General features: G+C 33.9%; 1 protein-coding gene across 4 annotated transcripts in view; it reads left to right on the forward strand.

Moving 5' to 3' along the window:
* The first annotated feature begins 485 nt into the window (after positions 1–485).
* Positions 486–27,819, forward strand: part of LOC132556227 (dynactin subunit 1-like) — a 38,084-nt gene continuing 10,750 nt past the window's right edge. For 3 of the 4 annotated variants that reach the window (XM_060220621.1, XM_060220619.1, XM_060220622.1), the window contains exons 1-26: positions 486–558; positions 2,499–2,615; positions 2,853–2,968; positions 3,186–3,333; positions 3,772–4,013; positions 4,348–4,542; positions 5,076–5,147; positions 5,646–5,753; positions 6,205–6,380; positions 11,424–11,583; positions 11,775–11,879; positions 12,241–12,342; positions 13,138–13,227; positions 13,696–13,812; positions 15,212–15,311; positions 15,543–15,628; positions 15,737–15,864; positions 16,978–17,092; positions 17,638–17,691; positions 18,250–18,381; positions 18,601–18,684; positions 19,308–19,367; positions 19,752–19,854; positions 23,540–23,569; positions 26,833–26,932; positions 27,490–27,583. In XM_060220621.1, coding sequence (XP_060076604.1) covers positions 2,513–2,615; positions 2,853–2,968; positions 3,186–3,333; positions 3,772–4,013; positions 4,348–4,542; positions 5,076–5,147; positions 5,646–5,753; positions 6,205–6,380; positions 11,424–11,583; positions 11,775–11,879; positions 12,241–12,342; positions 13,138–13,227; positions 13,696–13,812; positions 15,212–15,311; positions 15,543–15,628; positions 15,737–15,864; positions 16,978–17,092; positions 17,638–17,691; positions 18,250–18,381; positions 18,601–18,684; positions 19,308–19,367; positions 19,752–19,854; positions 23,540–23,569; positions 26,833–26,932; positions 27,490–27,583 — 2,820 coding nt within the window. In that variant the 5' untranslated portion in view covers positions 486–558; positions 2,499–2,512. The remainder of the gene's footprint in view (positions 559–2,498; positions 2,616–2,852; positions 2,969–3,185; positions 3,334–3,771; positions 4,014–4,347; positions 4,543–5,075; positions 5,148–5,645; positions 5,754–6,204; positions 6,381–11,423; positions 11,584–11,774; positions 11,880–12,240; positions 12,343–13,137; positions 13,228–13,695; positions 13,813–15,211; positions 15,312–15,542; positions 15,629–15,736; positions 15,865–16,977; positions 17,093–17,637; positions 17,692–18,249; positions 18,382–18,600; positions 18,685–19,307; positions 19,368–19,751; positions 19,855–23,539; positions 23,570–26,832; positions 26,933–27,489; positions 27,584–27,819) is intronic. The other variant, XM_060220620.1, reaches the window with a different exon arrangement.

Below are 27,819 nucleotides of genomic sequence, written 5' to 3' on the forward strand. Positions count from 1 at the left end.
AGAATACTAATGTTGTATTGTAACAAACTTTCCCTATTTAACTATTAAAAATCTAAGATCTTGAATGTAACACACAGTGGGCGTGGTTGGCGGCACTTCTTAGAAAGACATAAGCATTACGTCTACAACAGATGGCCAGTGAAGTAGGTTGAATAGTTACTGGATAAGTTAGAAAAAGGTGTGTTTCTTAAAATAAGATAAATATCTATTTCGTGTTGATGTGTCAGTGCCAAGTTTACCTTCGTCAGCCATTTTGAACTTCTAATAAAACATACGATCACGTATTTCCGTGAATAAAAATCTTCGGAAGGTTATATAAAATAAATATTTGTATTTTATCTTATTAGCTTTTATCTGTGCAATTAAATAGTATATCGATAATATCCGTCTGAAAACTGCTTAATAACATTTTTACCATTTATAATTTCCGGAAATTTATACGTTTTATATACTACTTCACCTTAATTTTCTTGAACTTAAGCGACAGAGGATGATGCAGAGGATGAATATGTAATAAGAATGTGAGGTTTGCAAGAAAATAGAAGGTTTTAAAGAGATGTAAGTTATTGTGTCATCGCTCAGGTTTACATATTCATATTGTTTATAAGGACAGTAATCTTCTTTTTCGTAAAAGTTTGGCAAGAACTAGGGAAGTCGCAATACAGCTGATACCGTTGACCTATAGCGGATTACAGAATTATCATCGATCTCAATTCCGATCAATTAATTTTCAAGACTGAGAAAAACGTGTTGTATGAGCGATGCAACCAAGGTTCATCAACAATTAGGTATCAGACGACTTAAGTTACATTTACAGACAATACGTAAGCTGCCGTGTAGACACCTCAGTTGTCATAGCATGCTGGTCAGTTCCAAACCAAATCGAGAGAAAAAAAATTAATTAAAGGATCCATGATTTTTTTGCTAGTATGAAAGAAACATGATTTTGTTATATTTTCCTCTGTATTGTTTCTATTGGTTTCATATCCCAGGTCTTGATGCTTTTGGAGCTGTGATAGCTCAGTTCAATACAGCACAGACTTAAATTATGCGAGGTAGCCTCATCCCTATCAATATTAGAAGTACATGTACACTTAAGTCATAAATAGAGATAAAATTGAACGTTTTTTGCCCAGATTTGAGAATAGAATGGACATCAAACAAAAAGTGCTTTGGAAATAAGAAATTGCAGTCCGCATAATAACATCAGATAACCAATGGGTTGACTAGCTGTCTCTTACGATATAGGAGCAGGTAGTCATCAGGTACTACACGGAGACCTCTGTCTCACAATGACAGTGGCTGCTCACAGGAAAACAAACCCAGCAAGCAAATCTTGATACCTGTTACTTGTGTACATGTTCACCATTTGTAATTAGAGAAGCTGTACATTTTGCATGTTATCTAAGGGAGTGTTTATCATAATGCTGAATGGTAAATCAGCATGTCTTGTAATTCTGTGTACCTTAATTGCAGAACTTGCCTAGTGTCAAGACACTTTCTAAAATAGTACCACTTGTATCCCTGAGTTATTTCTGATATTAAATGTAGTGGAACATATATACCATTGTTGTCTCAGAACATAGACAAATAGCTGGAAATTAGCAGAATCACTAGATGTATAGAATCACAGCACCAAAATGTACCTAAGTCCTAGGTTATAATTACTGGTATTGTTTGTCTGTGACAGTGTTAGTGTTGATGAATACAGAAGTCTGAAACTTTTGATGGGTGTTAACCTCTGAGTTTAACTTTTCTACAATATTTTCAAATGCAAATGACAGTTAAGTAAATTTTAAGAATTCATTCATGCCATCCAGTTGAGCTTTGAAATTTGGTAATTTCGAAAGTTAAATCACAAACCTGAAGGGCCAAAGAGAAGTAAAATAGACAGGTCCCTTCAAACCTAAGAGTAAAAACATATATTTTTTAATATAAACATTCTTTTGAGGTCTTCTAAATTAACAATATTATTTGTGTGTAATATTTGTACATGTAAAATGTGATGGTAGAAGCTACAATGTATATCTAAATGTATTTCTTTTTCAATTGACATCAGTATCATTGCTAGATTTTGAAGTAAATTTTACCGTAGCAACTGTGATACAGATCTCAAAAACTCTTTTATTTGGTCAGTTTGACAGAAGATACCATTGTAATGGTATGAAGACAGACCTACTGATCATCTATTGCTCTCCATCTCTCTCTCTCTCTCTCTCTCTCTCTCTCTCTGAGACAAATCAATTCTGATATTTATATTGTGTATATGTGCATAGCATTCACAATTCATGTTTGAAAAACATGTATTACCTTTGAAATCAATGAAAGACCTAGTTTGTCTGCATAAATTAACAGGCAGACTATAAATATATAATGTCTTTTGAATTGAGATAGGAATATTCCATGAAGACATATTTATCAAGATATCAATTATTTCACGAAATGTATTTTTTCAGAGATTTGTATTTCATGAATGTTTTTTTTAATTGTATTTGTAGAAAAAACCTGAAATATGGCTGAGGGCAAACAGTTAAAGATTGGAACTCGTGTGGAGGTTATTGGGAAAGGAGTCATTGGGACAGTAGCCTATATTGGATCAACCCTCTTCTCAAGTGGTATGTTCCACCTTACTGTAATTCATTAATAATGACCTATATTATCAACCCTTTTTTCATTGTTACACATCACAGACATATTCTCCTTTATTCAATTTTCATGAAATAAGGAAAAATATTACAATGATTAAAACTAAATCCCTTTTCATTGTGGACAGATGTGAAAATTCATAAATTCATAAAAAATTAATTCAGAAATTTGGAAAAGTACAACTACACTACTATGTTCAAATTTAGGTAAATGGATCGGTGTTATCCTTGATGATGCCAAGGGGAAGAACAATGGTGTGGTACAGGGCAAAACTTACTTCACCTGTGAAGACAATCATGGAATCTTTGTTCGTCAGTCTCAGGTATATCAGGCATAATAATGACTTTTAGTGTTATAAGTATTGAGTGTTATAAGTAAGTGTTGAATGAGTTAGTTTGTTGCCATTCTGAACAAACTCATTAGTACATTTTAATCATATATTTTGATGTTTATTCAATCCATGGAATAATAAAAAAGCTTCAATAAAAGTAAGACTTGACAATAAACATGTACATCATTTACTTTTATTATCTGTGTAGATTGTAGCTTTGGATGATAAGCAACCTAGTCCTGGTGTGGCCACTCCTGCTCCTACACCTACTCCAACACCAAAGCCAGCTTCAGGGATCCCTGGTCCGAAGACGACAAAGCGGTCAGGTCTACGGCCACCAAGCTATGTAGGGAAAAGTATGTACTCTGACGAAGCACTGGAAAGCTACCTAACCCTTTTGTTTTCTGCTGTTGATGTTTGATCAACATGTTTCTTTTGAAAGGCCTGCTCTCGTTAAGATAAAATCTTATATAAAAGACAAAAGAAAGTGACTCAGTTATTGAATCCTGAGAGTAAAATAAAAAATTTTGGAAGTAAAAATATACTTTTGAGTCGTCAGTTTTAATATGTAAAAACCTTTATGTAGGTATGTGTTGGTTTGTAGTCATCAGCCAGATCCAAAAGATTAAACCATGTATATATGCCATTTGGAAATTCTTTTTGAATATTTTCAGTCTGTTTATTCAGATTTTTAACAATCAATTTGAATTAAATTTCATTGAGATGAATTTAAACTGAAGTATTTATCTGGTTGCTATAGTTTGCTGTATGTTTCTTGATATATAACATCTCAGGTAGTGAAAATCTGGTAGATGTGGCCGCAACCCCGAAGAGGGCACCAAGTGTACCTTCTGACCTGTCAAAGATTACTGCTACTCCTCTACCAACACCAGCCAAGGACAGCAGTATTCCTTCTGGATTATCAAAGATTGGTCGAGGTCCTAGTAAGGAAGCCACACCTCCTCCACCAGTACCTTCAGAGATAAAACCACCTCCCAAAGAGTCAACACCCAAACTGCCGACCACCAAGACTACGGTGAGTGAATGAGTAGAGCCAATCCTCACATATTGTGTTAGTTTTTTATCCCAAATACTTATGGCCTAGACAGAAATGCTGGCACAAACAACCAGTTTAGTTTGCAGTCTGTAATATTTTCATCAGAAATCACTAACTATTGCTGTTATCACACAGCAACATAAATCCATCAATCTGAAAATTTGTTTCAGAATAAGCAAAAAATAATGTCCTAAATGTAAACATTTTTCTAGTAGATTCATATAAACTGAAGTCCAAAAGTTTTTGTGGGGACTTCTGAGACTTTTTGTCTTGCTTGTGATTATTGTTATTATCATGTTGATTTTGTTTCCAGCCGACTACTCCAGCAGATGTGAGTATGACTTCCCTGGAGGACAAGATGACCAACTTACAGCAGTCTCAGGAAATTGAGGGACTGACTGCTGAAATTAAAGACCTCAACGAAAAATTAGAAACTCTCAAAATAAAACGTAGTGAAGACAAAGGCAAATTAAAAGAATTTGAGAGGGCCAAATTACAAATGCAGCAGGTAACTACTAAGTTTTAAAAGAATCCTTTGTCAGGTTTCATGTCATGTTAGAAAAAAGGTTGAGATAGCCCATACAGCCTATATATGTTTTTCTTTTTTGTTTCATTTATAAAAGATTTTCATTATATAAATGGCGTTGATAGAAGATTTTTAAGGCTAGGAGGTTAAATTGAAATTTTAAATGAATCCCATTCCTTCTGTTGTTAAACTGTAACCAATAGCATCCATTAAGTGTATATTAATGTGTTACTTTGAATTATAGAAATACATTTATACTTGAATAAGATGTTTGGGAATGATTTGAAATCCTGACAAATTTAGGAAATGTGAAAGGGGATAAATTGTTCTAACATCCTTGGACTTTGTATTAATTGTTACATGTATTTTAATGGCTTATTTATAAAGTAACACCTCACTAAGATGATCACTTATTCCTTAAAACTAGAAGAGTCCATCAACATGAATTAACAGCAATGTTAATAGATTCTAAAAGTGTTGCTTTTCTAACATACTGGTGAAATGTTTGCTTTCAGTTACAAGAGTACAAGAGTAAAATCCAGGAGACTAACAAGGAACTACAACAGCAATTAGCAAATGCTAAGAGGGTAAATATACATGGGGACTTCACCTAGTGTGTAACTGACTAGCTGGTCGAAAATTGTTACTGAAGATTGAACAGAAAGACCATGTTGCTGACAGGAAATGTTTGAAGATTGTTATCGCTTTTTGTTTTAAAGTACTGGACCATCCTCAGTACTCCAGGGGTTATGCTCACTATCACTCTCTGCAAGTGGTGGGAACCCCTGGAGTATCGAGGTTGGTCCTGGATAAATCCTTCTCAAGTTAATTATGTTTGTTTCCCTTGTAGACCAATTTTACAACATGATAGAGTCACCAGCTAACACAGCAATTAATGGTATCTTAAAGAGTAAAGAAGAATATAGATCACATTGATATAGAGTGCCAAGTAGGATTACACAATATTAGGACCTCTTGTAACGGTACTGAAGGAATTATCAAACCGAATATGTATAAGTTTTACAATCAGGACCATGCTACATAAACAAGTTTTATATATAGTTTGGAGACTGATTGTTTAACAGGAAGCACGAGACATCCAGGATGCTTTCGACCAGTATAAGGATGAAATGTCAGACCTAGCAGAATCCATGGAATTGGCAACACTGGACAAGGAAATGGCAGAGGAAAAGGTTTGTGTCTCTTCAGATCAAACATAAGTCATAAATGTCATTAACATGTTTTGTAAGTAAACAGGCTGACAGCAATCAGAACATTCGTCAAAACCAGTATAAATCCCTACAGGGTGATAATGATAAAACCCATCATTGATTTGACAATTTTTTCAGTTCATTTCTTTGTAAGTCATTGTGTCCATGGTTTAAATGAATACAAGCCTTTGTATAGTATTAGTGATGTTATGAGATCAACTTTATTTAGGCTATATCATGGTGAACTGAAATCTCCATGCATATTGTAATCACAGTTAATTTTGATATTAAATTAGATATCTTCTAGATGCATATAGCTATACACCAGCATTTATTGTAAGGTCCTTTCCACCTTTTTCAATTCCCATCACCTTAGTACAGTGTAGTATGCTGGCATCATTTAGAATGATACTCTATAACTTGATTATATCAGAGTGAGTCATTACAACAAGAATTGGACAGTCTGAAGGAGAAGAATGAAGAACTGTCTCTAGATCTGGAGATCCTGAGAAGTGAGATTAGTGAGAAAGGTACAGAGGGACTGGCCTCAAACTATCAGGTGAAGCAGTTAGAGCAGCAGAATGAACGCTTGAAGGATGCTCTCGTCAAGTAAGTTGTACTGATGCCTCACACTATCGACAGACACATTTTTATGCTATGTTGCTGTCGCCCCTGGCCCTGAGTATCAGTACTTCGTTTTCATTGGTTCATAAATCGAAAGTTTACTCCTACTCCATCTGCCGGACATTACCGTAATCATTGGATTATCGCCCCTACAAGTTGCTGATGCTAGTCATTAAATGAAACAACCTTATCGACATTTTCTTCATTACTTGTACATCAAGAAAACGTTTTGTGTTGTGTATTAATGATAATCAGACATCGAAATTTGTAAATACAATGACAAAGACTCACGTTTTATGGTGGTAAATTTTGCGAGGCGATGCCAATATGGCGGCTTAACTTTCTTTTCCGCGCGATGCATTGTGGGTGTCACATATCTTTCTTTTTTTTCTTTTTCGAAAATTTTCATCCCGTTTAATACTGTTGAAAACTTTAGCAAATACTGAAATATGAAGTTGAAAATAAGAATGAAACTAAATTAAGAATGATTTAGAGTAGCATAAAATTTTGACGGAAACAGCCGGAAACAGCCGGGGTGCTATTTGCTGCTGGACCCTGAAAGAATACGGCGGCAGAAAGAAGATGGCGGGTATTTGATGTAAGTAAGTATCACTATATATATATATATATATAAGCTGAATTTAAAGTCAATACTTATACTGAACAAGCAATTGCATTTTTTGCAAAATACTCATTTGAAATGAGCTATCGCATGTATTGAATTTAGGCTCGACGGCGACGCGCAGGCTGGGCACTGCCGCTATGGCACTTTTTTCAAAATATTTTCAAGACTTTTCCTTTAAAGCAGTATGCATTTGAAAAATATCGGTCACTGTCTGTGCTATTGTAGATCTAGCTCTTTCAAATTTCTGATCGGAGATAATTTATAAGTACCCCAAGTCCAGGGTATGAAATCGTACGGGAACTCTAGTGCTATGCTAATTGTAAGGTTTACATATGAAGTTTATATATATAGTTTTAGCTTAAATTTAGTTTTTGTCTTTCTGACATGATGTCTCGTTGATTCTGTTGAAGAGTGATGCATGTGAACGATTACAATATGAAGATTGGGAATAATGAAGATGTCAATTAACATCTGAATCCCGGAAAGTGTTTTAATGAAGATTAGGATAAATCTAGCAAAGTGTTAGGTCCCAGTGTGAATGTGTAAAGTGTAAGGTCCCAGTGTGAATGTGTAAAATGTAATTGGTACAATTCTTATTATGCCTGAACTGTTAATATATGTACTGTATTTGTTCATCTCAGAAATTTCAGTATCATGTCAACTGCGTCAACTTTCAGTTCAGCACTTGATTTATCAATTTTACACAGCCCTAGGCTCAATATTTGTCATTAATTGTCGACTGTTTTTAAGCGTTTTAGAGTTTTGTTTCCATGGTGAATGGAATGAAATGGGATAAATAGTCTAACCAATACCCCTCGAGAGCTTATTAAGACATTGCAGTATTATCACTTTGGGCCTTATTAAAAGTCAAATTGAAACTTTAAGAAATTCAAGTGTCCGGAAGTACAACAATAAGATGTCGATAATCAATGAAATTGATTAATTGAGAGGACATTTTCTTAGTACAGTTAACCAGGCTTTGTAGTGGTTTGTTCAGAACTGTAGTTCTGGTTAAGTAACCATTAATTATGTCCTTTCAGCTACAATGACGTACATTTTTGAAATACCTCTACTGTAGCTAAATGTGGCATTTGTAATAGACATAGTCAAAGTTAATTTTGTGATAGACGTAACCAAAGTTAATTTTAGGATCAGTTAGGACAGCTACTGTTTGTAACAGGCATGGGTTCAATTACATGATGATGTAATTAATTAAATTACAATTACATTATGAAAATGGCATTGCCATTACAGGTATTTTCAAAATAATTAACCATTACATGACGGTCCAATGTAATTAATTAAATTACACATTACTTTTCATGTCAAAATGATTTTTGAAATACAAATGTCAAAATAAATTATCGTACTGCACAGATTTATCACACAGATTTAATTTTATGATTCAATCTCTGTATGACCATGGTCAAGATATTATCATTTTGCTAGCTGTCCATCGCTTAATAATTTGACTTTCCTGAACGTCAAAGTAATTAATTACATTATATTTAATATAGACTCCTATTGGGAAGACTATAAGCTTATACAGAAGTGTATATTTCTTGCACATAATCATAGCAATAATGAAATATAGTTATTTATTTCCCTTACTCTCTTTCAGCAAGTGAATGTCCCTGAAGAAATGAAATCTGGAATGGTAGAAGGTATCTCTATTGATTCTTCTAAGTTGGAATTGGCCATGGTGACCAACAATGGATTTGAGGACCTTATGGTGGAGAAAAACATCCTTCTTTCCGGCCCCCAATTAGATGTTGAAGATGATTAATCACTTGAGGTGATGCTAACAACCATGTTGCCTTTTAATGTCACAGTACTCTCTAAAGGCGGCAATATATTTACCAGCACAAAAGAAGAATCAACAAATCGCGGAAACTAAAAAAATTGGAAAAGATGATTGTATACTGCATTTGTAGTAAATTTGTATACAATCTTCAATTTACTTGAGTAGAAAGATTCACTAGTTATACCAAGTTTGTGTAGAAAGGATCACTGTATACTGAGTTTGTAGTGTACATAGAAAGGTTTACTTATTTATTCTTTTTCTGAGTTTAGTGTATACAATATATAAAAAAAACTCTTTGTAGAAAAGATCACCGCATACTGAGTTTGTTGTTTACAAATGTGTAGAAAAGATCGCTGTATACCGAGTTTATAGTTTACAATTGTCTAGAAAAATCACTGTATACTGAACATAATGCGACTTCTGTTTAAAACCTTCATTTAAACTTAGGCATGTATTATTTTATGTATCTTTAAAGTCTACCTACAACAATTTTGTGTATGCAATCTTGTACTAGGATATTGACATGACAAGATTACATTGTGATCAAAGCATGGAAAGAATACTGTATCTAAAAACTGAATAAAACAAGATATAAGCATCTGTATCATGTTTTTTTATTATTATTATTATTTTTCCATAATGTCTGTCCACATGGAATTTGTAAGCACTCTTGTGCATTCTTATACCACCAAAAGGGTGGGTAAACTGGAATCAGGTTGTCTATCAGTCCATCCATCTGTTTGTCTGTCTGTAGACACATCTTGTCTGGACAACTCCAATGAAACTTTTCAGTAATATTCAGGACAATGTGTAGATGTGCATGCACCATTTTCCCTCGAAATATTGATTGCCATGGCAACTGGTCAATATAAACGGGTTTTGCTCGTCGGTCAACTTCTAAACCTGTGAACTAATTTCAACAAAACTTTGCAGGAATGTTGGGGAACGTGCACATGCCGCTGTGTTTCAGAGGATGTTTCTGTGCAAAAGGTCACCATGGGGAGATAGCTAAGGCTGTGGGTGTTGGGGGTATTAGTTATCATTTGGATTACAGTTTCAGTTATCCCTGGGCAATGTGGAGAGGATATAGTAATGATTTTGAGGATTGAATGTAGAGGTCACAGTACTTGCATAAGTACTATATGATTACCTTGTAAACGCATTGAGACTAAGACAGTATACCTTAATCAAATTTGGAACATGTATCCCTTATGAGAAGTCGGTTTCTTTAGAAATTCAGGGTCAGATGTCAAAGATCAAGGTCACAGTCAAAAAACGGATAGATGCATGGGGGTGTTCTTTGCATTACCCTCATTTTTCTATCAAATTTCAAGGTTCAAGGTCACTGTTAGGATGTTAAAAAATGATAATACAAGAGGAATAAAATATCTTGCGACAGGTTTTAGAGAACAAAGAATATATAAACATGTCAACAGAATTGTAGAACCAGCAAAACAAGTGTAAAATTGAAACAAAGACAATATCTGCTCGAAGATTCCCTGAAAAAGTACAAGGAGAATAAGACCAGGTGTTCCGAAAGAATAGGCATCTTTTATTTTAAGTTATGGTGACATATCATGTTTGTTTTAGAAAATTGGCACTCTTATGCAGTCATTTACAGACAATCTGGAAAATGAAGCTGCCCAATATTTGTATGTAGCATGTTATTTGCATGATGGTCTAACTAATGGTCTTAAACCAATAAGATACACAGTTTTTAAAGTGATAATATGGTGTCCAAGATCAACATTTCCTACAATGTATCCAAAGAAATGGACAACTTCCCTATCATTGCATCTTGGAGCCTACTTGGGACATGTATTACATAAGTAATACTACTATGCTTGTTATTTCTGATATCTGCTGGTCATTTTTTATGGGCTGCAATGATTTACTGCTTGCATATAGTTGGTTTCAGTATATAGCAAGCTAATAACAAAGAATTTATTTTTCAATGGTCTTAGCATACCAGTACTTTCAGTACTTTGATTATATCAGTGATATTAAAATAAGCTGATGATACAATAATACATGATTTGTCTTGCTCTATATTATATCATGACATATTATCATATTGTATAGATTTAACTGTGCAAAAAACAAAAGGGAAAGATAACGGAAAGCAGGAGGGGGGTGGGGGGGAGGGGTAGAAAAGGGTATCCAAACCAGAAACAGAAAAAGTTATATGTGAACACTTTCTGAAGTGAAATGTGAAATACGCATCAGCTAAAATAACCATCTATGAAGTAGGAGAAAGTCTGTCTTTAAAGTGAGGACATGTAGCATGATTCATTGAAAAGCAAAGCCATATCAATATCTGTTGATCTATGTATGTATGTCTACAGTGTACGTTTTAAATATAGGAACATGGTGATGATGTGTGTGAATAAATGTAATAACATTACTTAGATGAATGGAAAATCAATATATATGTTAAATAAAGGGTGATAAAAACATGGATTGTTTAATGGGAGGAGATAACAATGTATTGTTGCATAAAGAAAGATAACAACGTGTATGATTTTCTAGTTTTATTTTGACTGTTAGTTGTGTAAGTTGTTTTATTGAATTAATTGGTCGTTAATTCTATTGTGTACAGGATGCGTGATCTATCAACAAGTGATAAACAGGAGGCAGTGAAGAACCAGAAGTTAAATGAGAAGTTGACCAATGATATAGTAACACTGAAACGAGATAAGGAGAAACTTCAGCAAGAAGTCAATGATCTGCAGACCCAGGTCATAGAGCTAAAGGAACAGGTACAGACTTGTCATAGATCAACAGGAACAAAAGCTAAGTCATAGACAAAGAAGTAAAAGTTTGCAAAATGCTGTTGTAGGCAAAGAACTAATAATTTGTCTTTAGAATACAGTCATAGACAAACAACTTTAAATTTGTCTGCAGATTACAGTCATTTGTGAAAACTTGTATTGATGTGTTGTATGTTTAGGTGGATGCTGCTCTCGGTGCAGAAGAGATGGTTGAATCTTTAGCAGAGAAAAATCTTCAGCTGGAGGAGTTGATACATGAACTAGAGGAAGAAAAAGCAGATCTGGTATGAAACAGTTAGCTGTCCTGACTATTGTTATAATATGTAAAAACATGTAAAAATTCTATCAGGAGTGATGGACTAAAATGAACAATGATGCTATAACCTTCTCTCCTGTGATTTTAGAAATTGGTCATCTTGTGCCATTGATATTTTCTCATAATCATTATATAATGAGGGTTCACCACAGAGATAGATGATGTAGTAATCACTCTGTCATATCCATCTGCCTGTCTTGTCAATCAGCATTTTGATTTCCAGAGGTTATCTATAAATTCATAATTATGTCATTTCATATTTTGAAATGTGTGGGTATTGTTTTTTCAGTTTTGCTAAAAGTAAAAAAATGCAAATGCTTGTGTTTCAGGAAGCCCTTCATGAGATGAATGAGGAACTACAGGAGAACACTAGAGAGTCTGAATTAGAGCTACGTGAGGAGCTGGACCTGGCTAATGGACGAGCTACTGAGGTAAATACACAAAGTCAAAGTGGTCTACTGATGAAAGGGCCACTAAATATACTCTTAGTAAGGACATCGTGTTTTATCCTTGAACAAGATATTTTCCTATGCTTGTTCCAGTCAATGTAAGCCATGTAAGGATGCGGTTTGGCAGAGTTACAAACTGTTAATGTCAAATTGCAGCTCTAACTCTATGCTCCCAAAGGTTTTGAGAAAGATAATCAAATATTCTTCTAATCATTATTATAATTAAAAAAACACATGTACTTATCATGCTTAATTTGCGAAACGTTTTGCTTAGGATTGCATTTTAGGTCATATTAGGTCATAATTCAAGGTTCCTATTACATACATGCATTGTAAATTTAAATTGTATTTTGCACAATGAAGCTATTTTGGTGTTTCGAAAATTGAATGTATAATTTTGTGTTTGTAATCTTCATACGATAAGCACACAGAGAACACCTATTTTAGTATGTTATCATATTCACTAAAGTTACAAATAGTCCAAAGTTTTAACATTTTTATCTCCATTTGATTTAATTTTGTGAGTGATTACATAGTACAGTATGTCTTGTTAGTGACATAGATATTTCTATCACTTATATTTGTGCAAAGATGGAAAAATGCAATAGAGCCAATGCAAGGTCAACATTAGTAGGTTGATATGTGGGGTGTTGCGCAGTGAGTATGGATACCACAACATGTGTTAGCATCACAGTTAAGATAGTCCCCCTGTTTATTTGCTGACTATTTTCACCTCTAGATTGGAAGGCTTCATCAGGACAAATTATATTTTTATAGGTGCAGAGAAAGCTGGATGCCACACAAGAAACAATAGCAGATTATGAGGCTACCATTTCAAAGTTTCGAGAGCTTGTGTCTAGTCTACAGGTATGTTAGTAGTTCAGAACAAAATTTGCATTCAGACTCTGATAATACATACTTTCCTGTCCTGTCTGCTTTCATAGACATTTGTGCTTTTTTAACAACAACCAAGCTTGAGATTATTTTCTTAAATGCAATTCTGAAAAAGAATTTTAGAAGTCCATGTAATTGTAAATGTTACTCAGATATACCAGATATCTACCGGATTAAGATTTAACAGAAGAAGAGAAATAGTAGCAATCATGACTATAACAGGGAATGGAAGCTTAATGAGTGATCAGAGATTTGATTTTATTCCCATAAACTCTCATGGGGTATAAAATCCATATTTTCACCCTAGTATCAATTTGTTTGTTTTCTAAGTCTGAAAATATGGGAAGGTTAAATGTAGTTGCCCACATTAGATATTAAAGCTAAGTCTAATTGAAGTTAGAAATTAATTTTGATGCCCAGTAATACATGTCTTTTTAACAGGACACCATCAGGGACATGAGGAGCCGTCAAGTGGAATCGGAGCAGAAGACGGAAACACCAACCATGGAAGTGTTTGATTTTAAAACCAAGTTTGCAGAGTCAAAGGCTTATGCTAAGGTAATTATACCAGGTTTTTCTTGGTATGATACAGAAGTACAGCCCGTTAATTGATGTTTTCAATGGATTATGAAGATTTTTGTTTAGTCATTTTCTCTGTTTACACAAAACAATGAAATGCTATTGATAAATCACTTAATTTTATGTTTAAGTATTGCTGTGATTTTGTAAGACCTGTTCACATCAGCACGGAAAATAATAATAAGGGTAGTGTTGAAATCTTAGTTGAAGAGAGCCAGAGTCCTGCTGTAATCAGTATTCACAGGGGCACAGTACCAAGGATTAGGGGTCGAGCTTCTTTCATCCAGGATTTGTCAAAAGTCAAAATGCTACATGTTCACAAAATTTCAAATTTGTAGTCAAATTGCCTTGTGGATTAAAGTGAATATATATATATTTTGTGAAATACATTTTATATACAATAGAAAGATGTGTACGTGTAGATACGCATCATAATGTTTATTCTTTGTTGTTTGTATTTCCCTGTCAAATTATCCATTCATATGTAACAATATTGTATGATGACCAGACAGAAGGTTTGAAATTTGAATGACCAGTTATAGCTATACTGTGTTTGATATACACACATCTGTATGTAAAAAATGCTGGTGTATTGTACAACACTGTTTACTTTGACATACGGCTGTTTACTTTCTAAACAAGATAAAATAGTAATACCATTTGTTTCTTATTATTTCTGATTGAAGGAAGTAGGAAATTTGGTATGTTTTCTTTCACATTGATTTAACTCAAATTTCATCTTAGAATAATTTTCTTGGTTTCCTGCTAGCATGATGTTTTCATAGTCCTGCCTGTAGGAACAGCAGTTAATATTTCTTCGGAAGTGAGCTCCATAACTTCCACTCGGGATGTTTTGTTATCAATAACTGGTACAAATATTGTAGTACCTGTCTCTTTACCTGCTCAGCTAAATGCTGCACAAAGAGGAGAAATGTTGCACCTTCCCAATATTCTATACAAATAGATTTAATATTCAGTTTTTAGACAAGGTGATTGTTGACTTTTAATATCCTACCTTGGTGTGTGACATTCAACGCTCCAACAATTTCTTTCGGACATTTTCCTGTTGGGTTTTTTTCAGTTGACAACAAATCTGTTTCCTATTTCTTATTTTTTTCTTACATTCTTTTACACAGTAAAGCTTCCCTGGTTCCCATTAAGTTTTATGTTCTTGGTGGCAGTCTTTCATTTAAAAAGATGTCTGTGTAATATAGTATTGAACATTAAAGAAGATATTATTTGTATATTTCTGTTAAATCATATTTTTTCTGTTATATATTAAAAGCATGTGGAAGAATCATGTTTGTGATATGGGATTATTTTACGTGATGATGTATATATCTTGCATTCCTGCCCTCAAACTACCTGTATATTACAGACTATTGACATGGAGCTGCGGAAGTTAGAGGTACAACAGGCTACATACCAGGTGTCACTGCTGCAATCCTTTATGCCCAACTCCTTCAGCAACAGGGGAGGTAATGCATGACATATGGAAATTAATTACAATTCTTATTTCATTGTCAATCTCTTGCTTTCTTTGTTAAGTGGCATCATTTTCTAGATATCAAGTTGCTGAATCTTTTTCAGTTACTGTTCTTTTTCTTGATTCTTAGTTTTGTAGCTTTCTCAATCTTAAATTGTATAGTTTCTCAGAGGTCAGGTGTGTCTGTGTTCATTATCTTAACTTCCTTGTGTTCTGGGCACAGGTGACCAGGATGCCGTAGGTGTGCTGCTCATGATTCCCAGGATCATCAGTAAATGTGACCTGTTGGCCTCTCAGGTCAAGGATAAGGTAAGCAACATATTAAAATTGTATATTTAAAATTCATCAAAGAATTTAAAGTGATAGAAAATTTTAATTTCATCATTGACATTTAAAGGAGGATGTTTGTGTTTATAGTTTGAGATGGTGGAGAACATTAATCGCGAGACTGTTTTGAAGAGTCACAAGGCCCAGCAGTGTAGCTACGCTCTACAGATGGTGCTCATGCTTAATACTCTCACCTCCATCATGAAACAGTATGAATAGTAAGTTGTAAATGTTGGCAATGTTCTGGTAATTTTTACTATGTCAGCAGTGTAGCTATGCTCTACAAATAGTACTTATGCTGAATACATTTACCAACATGAAGCAATATGAGCAGCAAGTTTCAGCAGTTCTCTGGTCAGTCTGTGTTGATAATGGCCATGCTCAAGCCAGTCTGAATTGTAAGTTTTAACCATGCTCAAGCCAGTCTGAATTGTAAGTTTTAACCATGCTCAAGCCAGTCTGAATTGTAAATGTCAGCCATGCTCAAGCCAGTCTGAATTGTAAGTTTTAACCATGCTCAAGCCAGTCTGAATTGTAAATGTCAGCCATGCTCAAGCCAGTCTGAATTGTAAGTTTTAACCATGCTCAAGCCAGTCTGAATTGTAAATGTCAGCCATGCTCAAGCCAGTCTGAATTGTAAGTTTTAACCATGCTCAAGCCAGTCTGAATTGTAAGTTTTAACCATGCTCAAGCCAGTCTGAATTGTAAATGTCAGCCATGCTCAAGCCAGTCTGAATTGTAAATGTCAGCCATGCTCAAGCCAGTCTGAATTGTAAGTTTTAACCATGCTCAAGCCAGTCTGAATTGTAAGTTTTAACCATGCTCAAGCCAGTCTGAATTGTAAATGTCAGCCATGCTCAAGCCAGTCTGAATTGTAAATGTCAGCCATGCTCAAGGCAGTCTAAATTGTAAACGTCAGCCATGCTGTAACCAGTCTGAATTATAAACGTCAGCCATGCTGTAACCAGTCTGAATTGTAAACGTCAGCCAAGCTTCAGCCAGTCTGAATTGAAAATGTTAGCTACCTCCAGTAATTGTGAATGTCAACCTTGCCCGAGCCAATAGGAATTTTAGATGTCTGCCATGCTCTAATCAGTCTGAATTGCAGATGCTGGCCATGCTTCAGCCAGTCTGAATGGTCAATATCAGTCACACTCAAGGCACTTTAATTGTGCCATTATTTTTTGAGTCAACAATCTTTATTCAGTTTGGCTACCAGTTTATCAGTGACAGTTCAAAGGTGAAATGAATTTATCATGGTGAATTACTGAATATCATGTGAAGGAATAATTTAGACTTTTCTTGTGTTGACAATAAAGTATGTATTGCAGTGCTATGAGGACCTGTAGTGTAGAGCTCTTCCTAAAGATCGGGACGTTGCTGCCAGAGATGAACGCCCATGAGAAGTCAGTTGATTACTTTATAGAGCTGCTGAGGAAAGATCAGGTGAATAAAAGGACTGGTATAGTGGACTATTGAAGGCTGTTGATAAATCCTAACTGATATTGGCTATAGTCTACTGTTTTAAATATAGAAACCAGAATTTATAATAAATTATGAATCTGTCATGTTGAATTAGATTATTGAAGTCTGTTTACTAGTTACAGCTGAAATATAGAAAAAACACCTAGTTGAATAAAACTATTGAAGCCCATTAACCAGTAAAAATCAATATCACTAGGTACTTTACTGTCAGAGATATTGAATAATCAATTATCACTAACTAGTTTATTATTTATAGAATTCAGCTGAAGTATAGAACATGAACTATTTACTGTACATAATTTTAGATTTGTATTAATAATGACTTGTTTATTTAGAAAAATATCAAACCATAATGATAAATTTTGCTAAGCTTGAGGAGAAGAACTTGGTTTTATTATGTGGAGAAGTCACAAAACAGATCTAGTGAAAGTATCTTTCAGTCTAAGACCTAAACTTAAATTGAGAACTATCAATTTCTTCAGTATGGTTGTTGGTGTTTGTTTCAGCTTGATGAGAACATCTCGTTAGATCTTCTGGAGAAATCCATTAGCTACTTTCAGGTGAGTTTCATTGTGTCAATTTGATTTCTGAAATGATCCTTATTAACATTTCTGCCTTTTATATTAGTCTAAACACATCTTTGAAAGCCAAGGCTTACAACCCAGATTACTTAGCTCGTGAAGGTGGGAAAAAGTATTTATCCATAGGCTAAACTAACAAAATACTTAGTTAGCAGAATGATAAAGGATACATATCTAGGAAACTGAATATATTATATAATAGATGGTTTTACTGTCCAGTCACTGAAGAGTGGAAGCTACTTCTGTCTTCGGGAGAACCTGATGAGTGGTACCATAAGTATTTATTTTTTGAGAATAATGAATATAAGTGATTACACATTCATTAAGATTTGAGTTATCAAATTAGTGAAAGAAATTGAGGATCATTTCTATTATTTGATTGGTCCTATTTTACAATAAATTTGCAATAGTTATATTTCATCGTGCATGTCAAAGTATGTTTAGATAGAAAGTATATCTCCTACCATGTGTTAGATAAGTTCAGTATAAACAATTTGTTGGACTTATGTAACACTCATACCTGATCATTATTTTCAGCAACTACATGCTGTACACTTAGTAACAGAAAAGGTTGACTGTACCTCTCTGATGGCCAATGAGACCAAACTTGTCCTTAGTGCTTGTGACTGTATCAGCACCGACATTGCTCGCCTGAAAGTTCTTCTACAGGTAATGAACCATACATTTATACCAAACATAGCATTGACATTGCTCTCCTGAAAGTTGTGACAAATGAAAATTATAATTTTGGAGGAAGGCAGTCTATGTAACTGTAACATAACACTATTAAGAAGGTATATATGATACAACAGATATTTATTAGTGGAAGAATTTGTTCATGATTCACTGTCCAGTACATGTGTATTAACAATTCTATCCTCATTGTAGCCCGGACAGGAACAGACTCAGATCTCTATACTGCTGAAAGACTTGGAAAATTGTAACAGCGACACTCGTATGTGTGCAAGGAAGGTATGTGTAGGTTAATAAAATAAAGATCTGTTGGCCTGGAGTTCCTTTGGATAGGAATTTCATGTCTTTTTATGAAGGATATTATAAAGGATGTTATTTTCAAGTATGGAATAAAACTGTGAAGAAAAAAAGAAAATAACAGTTGATTTCAATATACACCTCTTTAGTATTGAAGTTTTGGTACAGAATATAAGTCCCTTTAGTATTAGGGATTACGTACAGGATATACACCTCTTTAGTATTAAGGTTTTTGTAAAGAATATACATACTTTTAATATTATTATTTTTAGGTCATCTAAGACAAAGCTCAAGTGGCCTATTGTAATCACATTTTGTCCATTATAAACAATTTAAATTTTTGACATATTCTCAATAACCAGAAGGCCCAGAGTTCTGATATTGGGACTATAGCATGCTTGGGTGAAGGGCTACCAAATTTGTTCAAGATAATGACCTTGACCCACTTTCAAGCAGGCCTCCTGTTGTACAGAATATATGCCTCTTTATTATTGAGGTTTTGGTGCAGAATATACATCCTTTAAGTATTAGAGTTAGGTGTTTACAGTAACTAGGAAACTAGGACTTGCCCCCAGTATAACATAATGACTGTTATCATTATCCAGGTGAAGCGGCGACTACCACAGGGAGACGGAGCTGCTATGCCGCTGACATTCAGTAAAGAGGTAAATATAGGCAGTGATGTTGACAATTGTAGTAAGAATCACCAGCAAAAATTGAGAATACTTTATACCATAAAACCCTATGTGATTTTCCAAGTGGTGAAAAAAAAGTTTGGGTACATGAAGTAATTATATATAGAGATGGTTGTTGAAACATTTTATAAAAGGAGAACACTTTGCTATGAAAAGAAATATTTCTCCTCAATTTAAACAACTCTGTTCCCAGTACTATCTTAAGTACCTTACAGAGACACTCTCAAACACTTTAAAAAAAAACTGCCCCTCATCCACGCATAAGAACACCTTTGTCCACGCCCAAAAAACACTTGCACCCCCATGTAGAAACAATTACTGGTGTTATCACATTGTAATATTGGATGGTTTCAGATAAAGTCTTTGCTGGGAGATTGTAGTAAAAACATCACTTGTGTGGCCAAGACTCTCCAGCAGACAGCTTCAGGTGCGATGCAGCAGGCTGCTCTTCTCACTGGTAGGTCATCTCTCCTTCCTCTGGTTGTCCCTTCTTACCTTAATCTGTGTTGACCATTTTTTGTATATCACAATATTATTTGTTATATTTTGTTTAATACATCCAATTTTGATCAAACCAACATAAAGTCATATAGATAGGATAAGTCCCCTTGTTCTTGTTTATTTTCTTTTTTTGCTTTTCCCAAATTTGATTATGATACAAAATAAACACAAAGTTAAGGAATTGACAGAACATTTGTCTCAGTTTTTAGGTACTGGCATTTATTTATACTACCTTTTTTCCTTTTCTTTTTATTAATTTTGTTCATACTGGACTGTGGATATATGAATTGGAATAATTTCTGTTATCTACCTGGAATTATTTCGGTAACTTTTCTCTTCAGTTTTAATTTAGTATTGGGTCTTACTCCTTTCCTGAGAATTAAAATCCAACCAAGCAATCTCTTTCGCTACAGTCCGATTACTGTATTTTCCGGATTATAAGCTGCACCTTTTTTCCTCGTGAGCCAAGCATGTGGATTATATACGGGCTTGGCATATATGTGGAGGAGAAAAAAATTGACAGGATGAAAAAAACGAAACAGGAAGCACACCAGTTCGAGTGTGCCTTTCACATGTTTTTGTCTGAAAGAAGTGTGTAGAATCGTCATTTGCAATCGTCTACAGAATGATTTGAAGATTGAAATAAAAGTAACATTCTTGTGGATTTAATTAAACATACCTGTTAATATGAATCACAATATCTTCTTGACTTTCGCGGTTACTTCGAAGCCAAAGCGGAAGTTTACAATAGCCTTTTGCATCCTGTGATCAATAGGTCATTGGGTAATAGGTCAAATTCTAGAATGACCACCATGCTTGTTTATGATAAGAATGGCTTCGTGTAACTTACAAGAAGAAATAATATGGGACTATAAGAATTTTGTTTAGCATGCAAGAGCCTTCATTAAGATTTGGCAGCACAGATACTGACAGAGATTGTTTAGTAAACCTTATGTAACATCGGGCCGTATATCTGCGTAGACAATCCATGAAGGCACCTAAGTCAAGTTTTTTGAAATACATCAATAAAATTTAAAGGTTATATGTATTCATTTGCAAACTTTATTAAATGTTTCATTGACAACCTCAATAAATTGCCTTCTCATGTCTGTTATACCAACAAACTTTAGTCAACATAACAGTTACCACATCGTAAGAAAGGGTGTTGCTTATATTCCGGTGCAGCTAATATGTGGATCAACTGTGGCTTATAACCCGAAAAACATGGTAATTTTTTTTTTTTTCAAGAATACTAAAGAGTTACTTTAGATATGATAGCCTGGTAACTTTATCATTAGTGATTTTGTAAAATCTTGTGTCAGTAATGATATGCTTATACATACAATAAATGACTGAGCAGGGCAGAATGATATGGTATCTGACCTGATATATGTTGTGTTTTCCATTAGAAACCATGTCTGGTAGGTATTACATGGATACCATGTCAACATTTTTATATTTACTGAATTATGCACTAATAACTGGCTTAGATACAATAATAACCTGATTAAGGGACTTGCCTGAATACAACATGATGTACTGGAGTGGATCGGGTGGCTGTATGTGGTTACGTTTCATGCATGATGGTGACATAGGACAGCATACCTATAGAGGTTACTGACATCTGTGGCTCCGTGGACGCTGTATTAACACTCACCCCCTTAAATGGATCATCACCCAAGCATGACATACCTACTTCTCAATAACAAAAGGACATATTTGTTTTATTACATTGTTGTTAGTTAATATTTTCTTATATGTTCTTCCAATAAGGCCAAGTGGTATTGGGTTTATAAAATCTAATTGCCGGTACATCTGTATTGGATTCACAATTATGTCATTTTTTATTTACAGCAAATGGAGGAGGAAAACTACCTCCTACATAACCACAAACTCGGAAACTTTTAGTAAATCAAATTTCCCAGTATGTACCAAGTGAACTCATTTGTAGTTTGGTCTACATGACCATTTCAATATGTTGAGAAGCAGATGTAACTGATCTGTAATGGTTTAGTAATAGGGAGCATGACCATCCCCATGTATGTTGATTTCTGTGAATCATATATGTATTAGGGTTCAGGGATATCCAAAATTACCCGACTTCAAAACAAAACTAGTAACTCTAAGATAAAAACAAGACTGTTGTCTACAGCTATGTTCAGCTTAGTTGGTATAAAATGTACTCTTGGAATCATTATTACTGTAGAATGCATGTATGAAACCCTTTATATCCTTCCCGCCCTAGCAAAGTAATGAGTAAACTGTGTGCAATAATCTCTCCTGTTGGACCATACAGACATCGTGTAGCATTTACTATAATATACATATACTGTAACCTTCACTAATAACCTGTAAAATGATATCCTTATAGATATGTCATGTGTATAGAAAATACAAAAAATTAAAAGGTACAAAATATGCTGGTATTCACCATAATCATTCTATACATAATGTTCTTCATATAGCCTTAGGAGTGAATTAGAGCCCCTTGATGTAAGCAATGTAGATCAAGAGTAAGGGGAGCTAACTCCTGATAAAAGATTAATTATGAAGGAGTCCTAATATTTTAATTGTATTAATATAGTTGATAAAGAATATTTATGTGAATGGCATGTTTGATTTTCTTTTTTACAATACATGTCTTGCTATCTCTCAATCTATTTCTGATAAAAATCAATGAAATAAGACATGGAGGGCACACAATAGTTATCACCTATCTATTTCATTGTTGTAAACCTCAATTAGAACACCTGTTTATCATTTGTTACCTTTACTTTTACCCTACCTGTATTATTGTTTATGTACATTATTGTTTACCTGTACAAATGTTTACCAGTTTGTCTACCCAGCCAGCAGTATTTCCTCCCACCATGCTGTGTTATAGCTTACAGATTTGTACAGTGTCGTGATGGTTTGTGTTGAATTTACACATCCAGCTTACAATCTTGTGATTTTAATGCCAGTTATTTACCTGTATTTTTTCAGATGATCTTCAAGATAATATGCAGGATTGACTTTGATACCTTTCCCTCTATGTCTGCAGTGCTAATATTTTCAGGCTCTGAATATTTTATGGTTAACCAACAGTACTGGATTACATTTGTCTCTGAATCATTACAATATTCCTTCATCACATGGTTATAATAAAGTGTAAATGATATACACTTTCACCAGCTGTTGCCAGTTTGAGTGAACTTGACCAATGTGTAGTTCAGGTTTATACCAGATTTCCTTTACTCTATGTCATGTCTATAGTTTTACTGCCTAAATCATGCATATAAATATTCCACACTTCACATTATTTGATAAGATTTTCTGTGTCGAAATGAAATGCTTTGATAAGTTAATAAGTAGATGTTGACTTATACATGGACAAAGCTGTCAAGTGATACATAGTGTTATATCTGTTCACATACGTCACATATTCTTCATCAAACTGACATATCAGATAACAAAAATATTATCCAGGTCTATTGTATTATACATGAGATGCTGATGGTTATAAAACACACAATGAAGAAACACATATCCCTGTGAAATCCTGCCTATTGTGCTGAGGTATATTACTTGTTTTATTTATTTTATCCTGATGATATTCCATGCTTTGTTGAGTTTGATGATTTTGTTTGTTGACACTATAGGTGGGCGAATGGATTTGGAAAACTTCAAGGGTAATCTATCACAGCTTGGTCGGTCCAAACTGTCTTGTATGGACTGTGAGTCCTGGACCTCTGTACACTCCAGTGTACTGACTCTGTCTGACGTCCTTCCTATAACACTGTTGTTATTAGAGACATGGATTACCAATTACACCATTTTACAAATGCACAGAGTATTAAATTCTTTGTTTGAAATTATAAGATTTGTGGTAAAAAGGAAGCTATAACATTCTAATCTGCAACGTCGGATGATCTTGGTGTTATTGTTAACAGGATCAAATTGGTTGGAGTCATAAATGTCGGCTTTTCCTCTGAATGTTTCAACTCAAAACAAAAAAAGAAGAAAAATTGTTTAAAAAATTTAAAAATCGCTGCTGTTGAATTTAAACCTGATCATGTGACCTTACACATAAAAAACTCTTCCAACTTAATGTCTTGAAAATCTTGGTGAAATTTATGTCTCTAATAATGTAAAAAGGGTGTTATCTGAGGACACCTAGTTATCTGGATATGCTGATATGCAGCTTGTATGTTTATAAACTTGTTGTGATAGGGTTATTGTGTCCGAGAGTTTCAGTCAGGAAGAAATACTTGTAGATATCAATCAAAATACACACAGGCTCTTTAATAAGTTTTTATTTCACACAGAAATTAAGGATACAAGTGAAACATTGGATATTTTATTGAACTTCTGGCAAATTAAAATGAAAATTTGTGACAATTTCAGTTAAGTCCATTTGGACATAAATAAGAACACTTTTAATACAGAAGAATAGTTTTGCTGCGTCAAATAGAAAAAATCATTGCTCTATATTTATCGTCTCCATTGAAACTTTGTAATATAAACTGTAAGTGTAAGATGTCATAAGTTTTTTAAGATAAAGTTTTACATGTAAAAACAAGACATTTATGTGTGTACTGACATAATAACCAGGCAACTCTATAATAGAGATGTGTATACCTACTAGATAATTGAGCAATTCTATGATAAAACATGTTATCCCATAACCAACATTTACTCAGGACCTAAAATACTATGCTAACACATGCTGATAATCTACAAATATGGACTTTACTTGGGGTGAATATGTTGTTATAATGGGTCTGAGAATGATATTGAATGAAAGGAAGACAATGTCAAAATCAAAATAACCACCAAAAGCTGAGTCAGACAGAAAATATTAAAACTAAGAACCAACATGTTTATTCTAGGATAAAAATACCTCACAAATGAAGTGATGTCATAAAGCAGTTTATTTTACTGTTTCTAAGAATGATCTCTGGTAATAATTTGTAATGCTACTTTCTGCTCTTAATAATCCATATATAAATCATTGCATGACTTTATGACCTCTGTCTCTACCAGGGACGGCTAAAGCCGAAAGTCATGGAACCTGCCTATCCTAATTAGACTGGGCTTTACCTCAGTCATCTTTGTTACATATCAATCAAAATAACTTCATAGTGAATTGCAAGTGTCTTTAGTTTTTGCAATGTTTTTGCTTATTTTGCTGTATAAATTGTGATGTTTTCCTTTGGTTTTGTTTGTAGATAGTTATGCATGCTTCAAGTGAAAGCTGCATCCTGTTTCCTGTACAGTCAGCTGGCTTAGTATCAGATCAAATAGCATTTGATATGTATTCATGTTTCCTTTTTTTTCTTCTTCATTTTTGTATTAGATTGCATCTATTTCACCCTTTAGTAGCCTTTAGATTTCAGAACACAGAATGCCATTAGTCAGGCTATTAGCAGTGTGATTTCTGCTGATATGACTGTAGTCAGATAACAATTCAAGTTCCGATGTATATCAGGCATGTGTATTCCCAATTAAGGAAGTTGTTATGTCTGGAACCATAGGATCACTCCATGACTATGTAATGGACACCCCAAGCTGTAAAAACATAATAGAAACATCTTGATAAACATTTATATCAATTAAATCATAATTACTTCATGACCATAAATGGATTTTAAGCTAACAAGCAGTGATGAGGAATTAATCACAATGAAATAACCACCCATACAGGTCATAATTCAAGTTTTACTTGGTACAGTGTTACAGGTCAACAGAGCTACTTGACTTATATTAACTTGTTTTTAATGCATGACTCATTTTTAGAGACATTGTCATTCTCGTGGATGAGGAAGACAGCCAATGGTAACATTGTGTGACAGAATCTTTGATGATTAACATGTTTGGTGCAGTTATTTGAACACTAATTTCATGTTTTAAAATGTTTGTTTGAAAAAATACTTAAATTTGTGGAACAGTCTGCCAACAAACATTGGACATGTAAAGCTGTATAAAAAAGATGTACCTGGTACCTCTTACCAAAAATGTTTCCTCTAAAAACTTCAACAAATGCATCTAAAATAAGTCACATGATATAGATTTCCATCTTGTGTTAAAACATAAAAAATTGTAAAAAAAAAAAAAAGTACTTTCATCTGAAATGTTTCTTGTGAAAACTTAAACAATTGCATCAGAACTAAGTGACATGTTTCAAATTTCATACTTATATGATATTAAGTTCAAAGACTACCCCCTAAAACCAACACACTAATACTGAGATTTGTGTTTATTACTGATTTGTGATTGACTTAGGTGTGCTGTGACCTATTGATCAATTAGGACAAATAACAATTAAAAAACTTTTTTTATACAAAGGTCAAACAATGTTTGTGTTTTGTATATTTACTTTCTTTACTTACAAAATAAGTCAGATTCTTTTTTGTTCCAGTCTTTAATATCAATTTATTTTGTTTTGTTTGAATTTGCTGTTTTGAGGTTTTAATATCATTTGTTGAAATATGTAATCTGTATAAGTGGGTAAACAAATAATCAAAAATAGTAATTCTGTTAAGTATAAAATAGATAGACTACAGATAAATTTAATAGAAATATTTACACTGAAATGTAGAAACATGTATAAAAAATGTTTCTAATCTTGAATCCTGATCTTATTTATGACTTAACCATTCAGCTTAATGGCTTACATAGATCTGCATATATGAGAATGAAATGCTTGTAAATGCATGAAAGGCGACTTAAAATGGAAGTTAAATAGAGATTCAATCGATACACAACTTAATAACATTGTATCCTCAGAAATAATTTTCTCTGTCTATTGGGAAACAAAAAGGCAAAAGAAAACATTTAAATCTACATTGAAGTATGTGTTTCTGATCTTTAGTTTTGATTCTATTTATACAGATATATAAGTCGTATTGAGTAAGAAAGTATGTACTGAAGATTTACCTTTATCTGGCTACAGATGCTGAGGGTTTGATGCCAAAGAAGATGGAGGAGATTGCATATGAGGCTTCAGACAAAGTCTATGGAAAGGATGATAATGGGCCCTACGAGTGCACAAAGTAAATAAGAATTGCCTCCCTTCGTTAAAACAATAGCCATGCTGATCACTTACTGATGTACAATAAGATTTAAGGATGTATGTTTGGTTTACAAAAGAGGGATAGTGCAGCTGTAATATTTATTTTGTGTATGATAAATTTGGTAAAGTAGGCACTATGAAAGCTTTATGAGATAACATGTACTACATCCTCCAGTGTAAATACTGAATTATCACATGACATTGGTGAAAAGTTTTGTAAGGGAGATAATCAAAGCAGGTAAAAAGGGCACAAGTAAATAATGTTTGAAGTTTCATGGACTATTTTATAGATAGTTTACATCAGCATACATTTAAACTGCAGCTTAAGTAACTGAATCATCATTTAATACATTTATCTAAAGACAGATGATTAAAATAGATTGGGAATGCTTATTTGTGTGTTATACTGTACACTTTGAGCCCTAACATGCATATCCTTTATTGTGAAGGTGACAGTATAGTTACAGAAATACTGAACATTTCTGAGTGGTAGTGATATGTAAAATTCTATTTACATTGCTCTGTTTTTGTTGACAGGATATCATTTGGTCAGGTGGTTGGTACTATGAACAAGATTGCCAATGCCATGGAAAATGGAGAATATGACTTCGACGGAACAAGAGACAAACAGGTGACAATGTAGAACTGGGTGTCCTGTTTATACTATCTGCTACCATTATGCGACATTTCATGTGTGACATATTTCCCTTCCTTACTGACAATAAAGAACTGCATCAGTTGTTATATAATTGGTTACGGAAATGCAAATTTATATAATGATGGAAGCTCCTGAAATTGTTTCCCTTGCCTACCCTCAACTCAACTCCAATATTTATTTACTGCAATGGTCATGATCATACTATTTTA

The sequence above is a fragment of the Ylistrum balloti genome, unplaced genomic scaffold (genome assembly GCF_031769215.1).
Source record: "Ylistrum balloti isolate Yb309-2 unplaced genomic scaffold, AGI_CSIRO_Ybal_v1 Utg370554, whole genome shotgun sequence".
Taxonomy (NCBI): Eukaryota; Metazoa; Mollusca; class Bivalvia; order Pectinida; family Pectinidae; genus Ylistrum; species Ylistrum balloti.